We start from the raw sequence: 13196 nt of genomic DNA on the forward strand, positions 1-13196 counted from the left end.
CCGTAATAGCACTCGGCATTTTCCGTTCCACTGTATTCTACTTGAGTGTTTTCGGTATTCTTCGGATGTTTTGAAACACGTAATCACACGGAAAATGGCGATTGTCTTTACGGGTTTTAAGGGGTCTTCTATCTTTAACTACATATTTCAATCACAGCTAGCAAGTTTAGAATAAAAGATACTGACTTTTAGGGCCTTAATAAAAGTATATGTAATAGATCACATATTATTAATTACAAATTGGGTTTTACGGTAAAATGTAGGTTTTTTATATAGTATTAAATTTAATTTATGCGAAGTATTCAGGCAATATCAAGTGAATGTATTACAATGACTCACTGGCTATTGACCGGCAAGTCATTCTGTTCTACGTTTCTTGTTTTTGTGAAAATTCTTTCTCAAGTTTATTTTCATTTTCCTTGCAGATGAATTACATGAAAAAGAAATCCTAGAGGCTAAGTCTAAAGAAATCATTTTTAAGACGTTCCCAAATACTCTTAATCAAACAATCCATGGGAACTGGTCTCTGCCGAACATGTTGATGGAGATACAGAAGGACTTCGGCCACACCCACCATGACGGAATAGAGCACAGTGCAATCGACAGACTTGCCAAACTGGGAAAAATCCCATGGCCAGATATGTCCAATGACACTGGAAGTGGCCTTGACCTTGAATCATTGTTAGGTCACAATCACCACTTACATGATCATGCACATGATCATAGTGATTTCCATGTGCATTCTAGGAAGAAACGCGGGGCAGGAGCCAACCATAAGCACGACATGTTCCAAACAGACTCAGCCAAGTATAGACATTATATGTTGCATGAGCTGACACACGCGTTCCATTTAGGCTCCATGGTTATACTTACATTCCTGGTATTGGTCACATATTTCAAAATATTCATAATGGGAAAGAAGTTCCTTCATCACAAAATAGAGGTGAGTACCGAAATGATATATACTACCTTTTACAGTTTATCTTTTTTGAATATGAGCATGATATTTAAAGCTGGCGTTAAATACACGATGATAATAGTGTGCAGCTTCATGTAAATACATAAATGATATTTAAATACACAACAATCTACCTTAACTGTCAAAATGACAAATATCCTGAAGGAAAGATTTCGTTGAAAGTTAAATTCTGTTACAGAAATGTAAATGAGTAAATAAATTAGTGTTTAACTGGTATGTTGTTTATAAATGCGTATTGTTTTTACAGGTTTTCGATGCATTTGTCATCACCGTTTCATGGGCTCTTGATCTGGTGTTTTGGGAAGGTTTGTGGGCTCACCCTGAAGACGAGGCTGCCAATATTATGATCTTCATTTTGCCCTGGAGAGTTATAAGGATAGTGAATAGTATGTACATAAAATCAAACTTTCTGCAGGGCCTCTTTGTGGCCATTTTTTCTCAACTATATCCTTATGCAGTTTAACCTCTGTTAAAAACCAAAACTAAGGAACGATTTTTTTTTGTTTTTGTTGCATTTACGCCACACCTATTGTTGGTCATATGGCGGCTTTTCAGCTTTTCTTGAGAAGCCCAGGTTAGGCTCCTTGGTAGAACAACCGATCCTCCCCTAAACCAACTGGATGGCTTCCTGACATGAACCTACACTATAAGCGAGGTTTCGAATCCACAGTGGTTAGACCAGTATCTCGGCGTCAGCGACCTAAACCACTCGGCCAAAGAGCCCTCCTCTGAGGAGCGAATACCTCTTTCTAAATGCAGCTATTTCCTTTCCCACTTGACAAAGTTTCTAATTAGTTAATGAAGTTTTAGCATCATTTTCTAAAAATCCTTTATCTACGGATAAAATATAAACAGTTAAAAGGATTCGCATGCTGGTATAGCAAGTATCAAAGTAATTAGGGCCCGTATCGCGCCGCTGTCTGACAGTGTATTCTCACAATTAATTACACAGGTATCCGGAAATGACAGTGGGATGTAGCTTAAAACACGATGTGTGTTATAGTTCAACCTTTTGACGTGTTTTATGATGCGGGTAGTTACTGTAATTAGTCTGTCAAATGTAAATATTTACTGCAATGAGTAATTAGATGGCGTGAGAACCGCACAGTTATGAGACCACATCATTCCTACCAGTTAATGTACTAGAAAGAAATAAATCAAAGCAGAATTATATTTTTAAAAAAACATGAAATATGCTTGCCCAATCGTTGCCAGTTTATTTATAGAATTAAATACGTAGCGTATATTTGTTGTTAACAGAATCCGATACGTGACAAAAATAGATTTATGGCTTAATATAAAACCGAACATGTGGCGGACAATGACTTTTGCCCGACATTTTTATAGGACGGAGACGAGCACGAAGCGAACAATGTATTAATCCCTACAGCTCGCAGAAAAATATGTAAACATATCTAAAATAAGTTTATTAGCTCATTCGATTTTGGCAAGTATGGTTCTATAATACTAAAATTAGATTACATTTCGAATATGCATTTTGCTCGTGTGGGTACTGTGACCAGCATAAGTGCATAAATGACGTTTCGAATGTGTATTTAGCTCGTGTCGGTATTTTAAACATCACAAGTCTGCATTGGAAAAAAAAAACTTGTTTTATCCTAACCTGCAGTAGAAATCGTTCACATTGTTTCAGTCTAGTTTATACATTCCTAAGATAATCTTCAACGGTTTTGATGTTTTATACGTCTCATAGACTGTGTAATTACCTATGTAGGCTGCATAATCGCCTGAATAAGATATGTGACAGTACACATCTAAAAAGGTGTGCATTTTCATTAGCAAACTTTTTTTCTGTTCACCACAGGAAATGTTGTTAGCTGCCAGATCGCATTACTGTTTCTAAAAATAAAGAGTAACCACATTATATTGTACTCATTAAGAAAGAAACATGGTGACAGTTGTTATAAATCAGGTCTGTTAAATGACCAAAAGTTATAAAAAGGTTTTATTTTTACCGTACATAACTACATATAACATTCTATATAAAACACAAAAAAAACAACAACATAAAAACATTGAAAATAACCTAACAGTTGTAATTTATTACATATACATATTTAGAAACAAGCCACGAAGTCCAAATGGACTTTAGGCTATATTTTTTGTCGTGGACCGTAACCCTTCTGAACTTTATTAATAAAAAACAAATCGTAACAATGGCATATAAGGCAAGATGTATGCCTACACATCATTCAACTTTTGTACAGTTGTAAAGCAAGGTTTTTGATATTTTAATTATACGATGCAGAAACCATGCCAGAAAAGAAATCGTGTAAACTATCTTTTATCTTCCATAACAAGCGTCTATGATGCCGACATATTATTATACGGAATTGCGTCAAAATAAAATATATGTTGAAATCAATATTAAATAGCAGAACAGAGAAGATTAATCTCATCTTCAAATATGATATATACTTTTTTGTGTTTATGAAATACTTATTTACTCTTTCAGATGGTTAAATTATTTATAGCTTACAACAACTTATGGACTTCTTTGAAACGGGCCTTTGGTCAATATTTCTAAGACTGCTGGTTTTTTTACGACTTGTCGGTATTTTTATATACAATGTACGTTCTCTTCAGGTTTTGTGTTGGTGATACAGGGAAGAGATTTACTGCAGCTGAAGATTGTGAAGCAACAATACAGAGGGTCAGTGAAAAGAGCCAATGACCTGAAGATGAAAGTTGAATTATACAGAGTAAGTTATCTCCCTTCACAAAAAGATGCGACTATATCTGGTAGGGATAGGACCTTTTACGTATATGCAAATATATGCGGCAGAGATGGGCTGCGTTAGGTTCTAAAAATGCAAATATATGTGGCAGAGATTGGCTGCATTAGGTTCTATAATGCATTATGTGTGGTAGACAAGGGTGTTTTCCAGCGAATTTACCTGATAGAGACGATATTTTACGTTCTCTTGTATAAAGCGAAAATACTTGTTAGGGATGAACTTTTAATAATTATCGTACATATTTTTGTTCACCACTTTGATTTCTCAAAATAAAATGTATCTGAAACGTTAACATGTAAATTCATGTGAATAAGTACGGAATTTGTACCGGCCTAATGTAAACCATATTATTAAAATATCCGTTCACATTAGGTCAGTAAGTTTCCGTTTAGCAAAATTTGTTTTTATTTTCCTAGTTTATCTGAAAGGAGAAACCTCGCCTCTTCAAAACTGGAAAATTGAGACTATATCTACGGAAATGCGCGCGCATATCCGGTATTTTACATCCGCAAGGTACAATCGGTCATTGATATTTATTTGTATCACTAAGCCATAAAATATGCATCGACAGAAAGATAAAAAAGCCAAGAATGTACTAGCCCCGTTTCTTAACGATATTACTCATAGTGACGCCATTGTTATCAATCACGTTTTTGCTTGGCCTCGATCCTTAAGGCTACTAGATACCTAAAGGATGAAATATCAGTTTCATATGGTCAGCTGTATCAAAGTACATGTACACACGTGAATGAAAAATAACACAAGAAAATATATTGTTTCAAGAGTAAGAATATAGCAGTGTCGAAAATTACTTTAATTTCATATACATGTACATCATTTAGACTGAAAAAAGCTAATGCAAAGTTTTCTGGGTTTTTTTAATCTATGCATATGCAACTGAAGTCGTCACTTTTGTTTTTATTTGACATGAAAATGTACTGCTTTCTTTAGTATGTCACTTTTGCTACAGATGCAGTGAAGTAATGCTCGACCAATTTATGCGTTTGCTTTCCTTTATCATCTGAAGTTAATGAAAGTATTTTCGGAAGAGTTGCCCAAATCCTAAAATCTTTGACAATTATCACGTTCGTAGATTTATAAAGATTGATCACTATCATTTTATGACCGTTTGTTATTTAATGGCTATTTTATTGTAATACATCAATAACTGGTCATCTCATAGGTGTATGTTTTATTATCTCATGTCATATTTCCCCCGTGGCGTTTTCTGTATTAGATAACTTTACTTACGTAGCATAATTCAAGGGGTTAATGCCATAAAGTAATATGTGCCTTCTTCTTTTTTATATTTACTGGCTCTGCTCCCTCGAATAATACATGAAAATAGGGATGGTGATGGTACCAACTATATTATATGAGCCGCGCCATGAGAAAACCAACACAGTGGCTTTGCGACCAGCATGGATCCAGACCAGCCTGCGCATCCGCGCAGTCTGGTCAGGATCCATGCTGTTCGCTTTCAAAGCCTATTGCAATTAGAGAAACTGTTAGCGAACAGTATGGATCCTGACCAGACTGCGCGGATGCGCAGGCTGGTCTGGATCCATGCTGGTCGCAAAACCACTATAGGGATGGTGATGGTACCAACTATATTATATGAGCCGCGCCATGAGAAAACCAACACAGTGGCTTTGCGACCAGCATGGATCCAGACCAGCCTGCGCATCCGCGCAGTCTGGTCAGGATCCATGCTGTTCGCTTTCAAAGCCTATTGCAATTAGAGAAACTGTTAGCGAACAGTATGGATCCTGACCAGACTGCGCGGATGCGCAGTCTGGTCTGGATCCATGCTGGTCGCAAAACCACTATGTTGGTTTTCTCATGGCGCGGCTCATATCAACTCGTATTACCAATTTCCTTTTATCATATACTCACATGTGTGATAATGAAGGCCACACTTTATAGATTTTCATATGTACATGTACTAATAAGCAAAGCATATAGTTATGAATGTGCATCAAGACCTTTTCAACTTATGGGCAAAACTGTATATCCTATTTTAATTGACTTTCTTCTGAACAGTTTATAAAGGATCGCCAGAGCAGATATCACGTGTCAAAACATACAAAATAAACGACACATACATACAATTCATAATGTTTTATCCTGGCTTTGACCGTATTTTCCCCTTTCACTGTCCGCCCGTTTACGTTACGTGCTATAAGGTGAAAAAGAAATTTTGATAATAACGGGCTATACGCCCGAAATTATTTATCCTGATAATACACGAACAACTTTGGACATACAACGAGTTCAGAGCTAGATGTTTCAAACTCTTCAGAAACATTAATACTATATATGATAACAGAATCATTTATCATCATAATTTTGTAGTTCTAATCTAATGCTTTTTAATGAAAATATATTATATTTAGTCAGTGATATATTGAAATAATACATAGAGGATAGTTGTTTGTTACAGTGTAGGATTAAATTATACTTTACGAGTGAACACCAGATGCAATATTTACATGAGTGGCATAGGTGTTCATGAGAGAAAGATATTTTACTCTTACGTGTAAAACAAACAAGTTTTCTTTTTATTTCATATTTTGACTAAATTACCAATTTTATAGTTTCTTACCAGTGAAAAATATATTTGTTCTTTTTTACTTTGAAAATACCAGATACATATCTCCCTTATATAGAGGATAATTGTTGGTTTCGGTGTAATATCACGTTATAATTTCACCGAGTGGGCACCAAAAGTGATATTTTCACGAGTGGCGCAGCCACGAGTGAAAATAACAACTTTTGGTGTTCACGAGTGAAATTACCGTGATATTACATCGATACCAACAATTTTTCTGTTTATTTTATGTCTAAAACTCTACTTTTGTTGTGTTTATTTCAATAAAATGTCGAAATTTGCGGGAAATTTTATCAGGAAGCATCGCAAAGATGACGTCATTTTAACGACGTCATCGTCATATTGTTTCCGGCTTTCAGTACGCTCGGTAAACTTTTTGACGTTAATCCGGGTATCAGATTTGATAATTTTCACTGAGTGGCCAGTGAGTTTATCAGGATATAATTCACCGTTATATTTCGATAAACCACAGAAAAACATAAAATAAATTTCGATAATTCACTGAAAACCTGTAAATAACTTATTCTATCTGCTAGAGTGATTGTCAGTCTGATGTCTGTCCTGCCAATTACTTTCGTGAGTGCTACATGTAGGACTTAAGTGCACGTCACATCCTATATATTTTCAGGTTGAAGTAAAGAACTTACAGTCGTTGTGCAAAAGAAAAGGAGCCAATGAAAAGGAGATTCAAAGTTGTGCCGCAGCCGGTGGTAGGTTGTTTATTCTTCAAAAATACTCTTCCGCGAAAAAAAGGCGCCTAAAGAATATATCACTTTTAATCGTACGTGCCGTGAAATGCGGTAGGTAAATACTGTCAAAAATAATGCTTCCGGGGAAAAAGTCCCTGCTAAATGTATCAATTTTTATAGTAGGAGCCGCGAATGGTGGCGGGTTGTTTATTTAGTCTAAAATATGTTTCTAAGAAATAGTCCCTAATAAATATATCACTTTTTATAGTAAGTGTTGTGAGTGGTGGGAATGTTGGTATAACTTTGTTTGCATTTATCTCAGCACGTTTAAATGAAATGTGAATTATAAGAAATATAAAAAAAAGATATACCACGTTATTTTTACAGCTGGTCGTAGACGACGTAGCAGCTTGTTACCAGTGCTAAACCGTCTGGCTTCACTTGGGTTATCAGTAAACAGTCAGACAGACTTGACAAAGGCTACATACGAACCTGAACCTCCGACTCCAGCAGATTCAGACGATGACCTTGACTCCGTTTATGTTCCATCGTTCAGCCGGATGAGCAGCGTCAGTTTAGACGACTTCAATCTTGGACGAACAGTATCGAACAGCACCGCATCAACACTTCCGCTAAGTCCGAAACAGAGCGTAAATTCAAACTACAGCACGGGCGAAGAAAATCCTGTATTCGAAGATGTAATTAGTCAAAACCCAAATGGCGACACTGAGGTAAATACGAAATAAAATGATATGGCTTTTTGTAGAACGTCTTTTTAAAAACATGTAATATATTTAACCAAGCAAATATTGGTGTACATTTCTTTAGAAGAGATATTGAACTCTGTATTCTTAGTTAGATATGTTAATTACATGTATGTTCATTGATGTCAAAAATTAGCTAAGATGTTTTTAATGCATGCAAATGCGTGATATTTACTTTTCAGCTTAATTTGTGTCTTAAGTGTTTTTCTTCTTGTATATACTCACTCGTCTGCTAGGTTAAAAGGTTGGATAACCATGCTCTTGTATCAAGAACTAAATGTAGTTACCTCCCTTCTGAGCAGACTATACTCTTATTTTCAACCTATTGTTTGTTTGTCATTTTCAGTGTGATGTGTTTCGTATTCTGTTTTGTGTTGTCTTTCTTCATCTTGCTTTTATATTTACTGTTACTGGGCATATCTTGCACTCCGCTTACAACATCTACAGCTGTATTTGTCTCTCTAGTTGTGCTTGCCTTTGCTATTTGTGTTTGTTTTGTCTGTTTGTATTTCGTTTGTGTTTGTGTATTGATTTGTTTACTTGTGTTTGTTCTCTGTCAGTTTGTTTTTGTTCTGTTTCGTTGTCCCATGGGATATTTTGCCTGTATTAATACTGTGCTTTTCAAACCACTAGCAATAACATAGTCACTGGCAACTAAAATATTGATTTTTTACTTAATTTCAGGGTGTTGACACGAAACTTTGAACATGTGTATAAATAGATTCCCGGTTTTCCAAATCTCGTCTTTTTGCTTTCTTCAACGAGAGTTGAGCTTTGCCGGTTGTGTTGTGGGGAAAATGTTTTCGATGTAAAGCTATGCTTTGTGAAACACTGTCAGCAATAATATTTATTCAGTGCATATTAATATGAGAAACAGTTCACATCGTAGCAAATCGGAATTTCACTGGTGGTTGTTTTTTTTGCATACAGTGTGTTCTTTGTTGGCATTAAGTACATGTTTGTAAACTAAAATACCCAGTGGGTAATATGTGTCATAACAAAGTCACTGTTGAAAGAGCTTCTTGCAGTGTGTTGCACCGGCACCGGATTGTGTTGAAGACATAGGAAACATATATTTTACCAGGGACTATAAATGGTATATATGCAGTTATCAGGTATATACACTGAGCTAAGCAACATACCTTTGTTTTGTTGGATATTCACAAGTTATGTGCTCTTTGTTATAACTGACTATGTTAGGTTTAGTATTTTAAGCGTTTCTATTTTTTTTTTTGGAAATCGTTAAGTTTTGGACATTTGTTACTTTATTAGATTAATTTTACATCTTAAACAAGTTCTGATTTTAAATGCAAGAAGGTTCTACCATGTTTAAAGCCATTTGCTTATGAAAGTAGTTGCGTCAGCTCTATGCATTATATTCTACTTCTATCAAAAATCAAGCTGTGTGCTGAATTTGACACAGTTTTGAAAAAAACGGTATTTATATACTCAGTGATTGATATTCTACATAAGAACTGTGATATGACTTTAATGTATGTACCTGTGCTGTGTGGACTGAGAATATGAATAGCATATATCATTGTGATTGAATATCAAACAAAATGTGATTGAATATCATATAGCATATAAATATATATGAGAATATGAAAGAATGTTTTCTGTGTAGTATTTTGAATGTGTAAGCTTTAAGAAATATTTTTGTTAACTGATGAAAACATTGAAATATCACATTATTATTGAAAATTAGCGTACACTTTAGATTTCAATACTAAAAGAAATTCTGACAGATCATAAAAAACACAATAAGCTTTGTTTTGGAGATTTTAAGTTCATCTATTTTTTTAAACCATTGTTATATGTCAGAACAGTGACAGATCTATGAAATAAAATCTAAAGGTAACATAATTGTTTGAAAATGTTCTCTAAATAAAAGAGAATGTTAAACGTTTCAATCAATTCATTTTATTATATAATTAGATAATTATCAAAACTGGCATCTAGCATTTTGATAGAAGTTGATAGAAGATATCTCTAGCGTCCACTTTATAACAATGTTTACCGGTTTGTTTTTCAAAAATAACGTTGCTCAGTTTTCGGTTATTAGTATACATGTTACGCATTATGTGTTACTTTCTATATATCCTGCTGATTTGCTTGATTTTTTCATGTTTGTTAATAGATACTCATGTATGAGAACGTGTACATGTTGTTTTTTATTCATGTTGCTTTTTATCTAAGAAAACTTACATCTCTTTTACTTGTTTATTGCTGTTAAAAAATATATATACACTCTTTTTCACCTACCATTTTCATATTCATCTGCTCTGAAAGATTTTAGTCATGTTTGTTGTTTACAAATGTCATGCTTGTTGCAATTCATAATTGTACGGAATCATTTTTTTCTTGTATTTATGACATAGTAGTATTTTAACCCTTACCCTGCTAAATTTCTAAAATGGACTGGTCCATCATTTAATGTGGGCAGCACCATTTATTATTCAAAGGGGCGTTCACTGAAAATTTACTGACTGAATAGCGAACAGTGCAGACCATGATCAGCCTGCACGGATGTGCAGGCTGATCTTGGTCTGCACTGGTCGCAAAGGCAAAATTATTTGCCGCCAGCAGGCTAAGGGTTAATCTGCTCTAAAATAATGTTATATACAATCACAAGCCAGAACGTAAATTCTACGAAGACTAACCAAAGCGTTACTTTCTAATTCAGTTAGTTTTAAACGGCGACCCGCTGAAATCAAATTCCGCATTTCCAAAAACAATTTCGGTTGACTATGATGAAAAGTGTCGGAATGGTTGGTTTATGGATGTTTCCGCATCAGTAAATAATATCATTTGCGGCATGAAAATTTAAATGCCTTCTTACAGCATCCAGAAATTATTCTCTTCGCATACAAAGTCGAATTTCACAAATTATGCACATGGAGTTTAAATGACTAAGGGAAGTAATTAATAGAGTAAACTCCCTTGGATTATACAAGCCCGGTTAATGTAAAATAGGTGTAAATTTAAGATGCATGTGATTTTTGTGTCATAGAAATGAATATTCATCATACCATCTTGTGAGAGTGTTATAAAATATTTGTCAGGTTAATATGGTTTATTTCGTATTAATCAAAGTTGTATTTATTTTTTCTTTAATAGATATGTTGGATAAATAAAAAAGAATAAATTTGAGAAAATGTATTAGAAAGTTCCTTTGTTTTGTGTCTTTTTCAGTTATTCTGTTTTCTCTTAAATCATTTCTGATTTAGTGGGCTTACTATATCGTCGATGTCGAATTTTACACGGCATGTGACTTGTACCATGTGACACGCACTGAAACTTATTCGACACCTCGTAATATTTAGTACATTAATTGTACAACACCATTCTATATTTTACGTTCGATATTCTATCCCTACATAACTTTTCTATGACCTAACATTCTCAGTAGCTTCGCCTAATAAGACCATATTTTGACCTAGAAAATTCATGTTCCATTCTATATTTTACATTCGATATTCTATCCCTACATAACTTTTCTATGACTTAACATTCTCAGTAGCTTCGCCTAATAAGACCATATTTGGGCCTAGAAAATGCATTGTATTTATCAGGCAAACGCAACCAAATTGCGCGTCTAGCCTCATGATTTGCTTAGCAACGAGAATTAGAAAAAACAAGATAAAATATTTAAAAAAAAATAAGTTCCAAAAACTTTACGTTTAACTTAGTAGTTGTTCAAAGAAAGGTTATAGTATAGCAGTAAAACAGACGAGATGACGGCTTTCTCAAATTTTACGTTTGGTACAAAGCCGCATGTTAGGTATGCGCCTTTTTGCAACGGAAAATCAAAAGCTTAATTCTGACTGTACTGACAATTCGAGATTTACACATTAAAGTTTTTTTCACAAAATGTTTGGTTGTTTTCCCAAGGAAGATATGACGAACCTTTTCTTATTTCATCACGAAGCACAACATTCACAAGAGAAACTTATATCCGCATATGGGATAAACACAACAATATGTTTATCAATTCTGAGAAATATTCATATGCAAAATACATACAAACATAAAGAATAACTTAAAAATGTTTTAAAAGATGTATGAAAATGGAACATAAATATATCTTATTAGGACTTAAACTCATGTCTTGCGCTGGAAAAAAGAGGACATAAAAAGATTTATCTCTCTCTGTTCCGGGGGCTATGTCTCACTCTGTCCCTCTGGTCAGATCGCTCTGTGTCTGTACTGGTAGAGGATGAATTCCGCGCCCTGTGTGGCTGCGTTTGTGCTATGTAAAGCGCCTTTGAACGTGTTTATCATGAAAAGGGCGCTATATAAATCTGGTATAATAATAATAATAATAATGATAATAATAATAATGATAATAGGTATTAATTACATGCAGACTGTTTCGACAAGTTTTCAAACTATTTTTCGGCCGTTTCTGCATCAATATATTTATAGCTGAAATAACAGTCATTCTTAAAACCAAATGCAAATTTGACACTCGCGGATGACCACCCATGTATGTCTGAAGAAACTATTTTTTTCATTTTTCATTCTGTTTCTTTGTATATTTTTACCATGGTCTGTTTCATTTAATATAGGTCTTTACTACTTTTAAAGTCAGTATATTTGTAACTCTGACATATTTAAGTTACACTACAAGAAACAAAAAGGGGAGATAATAGGAAGTGTTTTGGGGAAGGATTCTCGGTCCAGTGGGCTTTAAACATTCCAATACGGCGGGGAAATGACAGGCTAAAGTCGTAATTCAGGTTTATTGTCACTCGGATGACACAAGTTTATGGGCAATTTAGAGTACTTTGACGGTACATGCAAAAATAAGCAAATGGAAATTAGACAAAAAGAAAGTCATTGAGGTTATACAAAACTATCGTAACAACGTCTAATTTGTAGAAGAGATAGGACACTTTGTAAATTCACAAATTAACGTGCGATAACAACACGCAAACTCTGAAATAAATTAAATAATGTGGGTTTTTTTCTTCTTCTTTTGACAGAAGAAACGGATGTTATGATCGAGTACGTCAAGCATTTGAAAAAAAGCCTGCTTTAAGCTAGTGATTTAAATAAATTGAAGAACAAAAGGATGCCTAATACGTACTTAGTTTGCAAAGTATTAAAACAAGGTTTTCTTATTTGAATCTTAATATCGTAGAATAATTAACAGATTTATGTCAAATATGTCAGAAATTAAACATAAAATTTAAGAACAACGAAATCGAGGAGTAATTAAACAAACGATACACTTTTACTTTGTTTCATTCTTCGGGATTTTCTGTCGTACATCTTTTAGGACAAGAAGTATATTTTGTTTTTGCAGATATTGTTTGTGGAAAACTTCTTTTCGCAGATTTGTAAACCAGTCTCAGACGTTCAGCATTTGACTCGCTTTACGATGCCTGA

The 13196-nt window shown here is 34.4% G+C and overlaps 1 protein-coding gene across 2 annotated transcripts in view; it reads left to right on the top strand.

Moving 5' to 3' along the window:
* The window catches only part of LOC123536084 (uncharacterized), a 30001-nt gene extending 19037 nt beyond the window's left edge, over positions 1–10964 (top strand). For both annotated transcript variants that reach the window (XM_045318898.2, XM_045318896.2), the window contains exons 3-8: positions 426–943; positions 1227–1365; positions 3587–3702; positions 6978–7059; positions 7426–7769; positions 8487–10964. In XM_045318898.2, the coding sequence (XP_045174833.1) occupies positions 426–943; positions 1227–1365; positions 3587–3702; positions 6978–7059; positions 7426–7769; positions 8487–8507 (1220 nt within the window). In that variant the 3' untranslated portion in view covers positions 8508–10964. The remainder of the gene's footprint in view (positions 1–425; positions 944–1226; positions 1366–3586; positions 3703–6977; positions 7060–7425; positions 7770–8486) is intronic.
* Positions 10965–13196: the final 2232 nt, after the last annotated feature.

This window comes from Mercenaria mercenaria, chromosome 17 (genome assembly GCF_021730395.1).
Source record: "Mercenaria mercenaria strain notata chromosome 17, MADL_Memer_1, whole genome shotgun sequence".
NCBI classification, from domain to species: domain Eukaryota; kingdom Metazoa; phylum Mollusca; class Bivalvia; order Venerida; family Veneridae; genus Mercenaria; species Mercenaria mercenaria.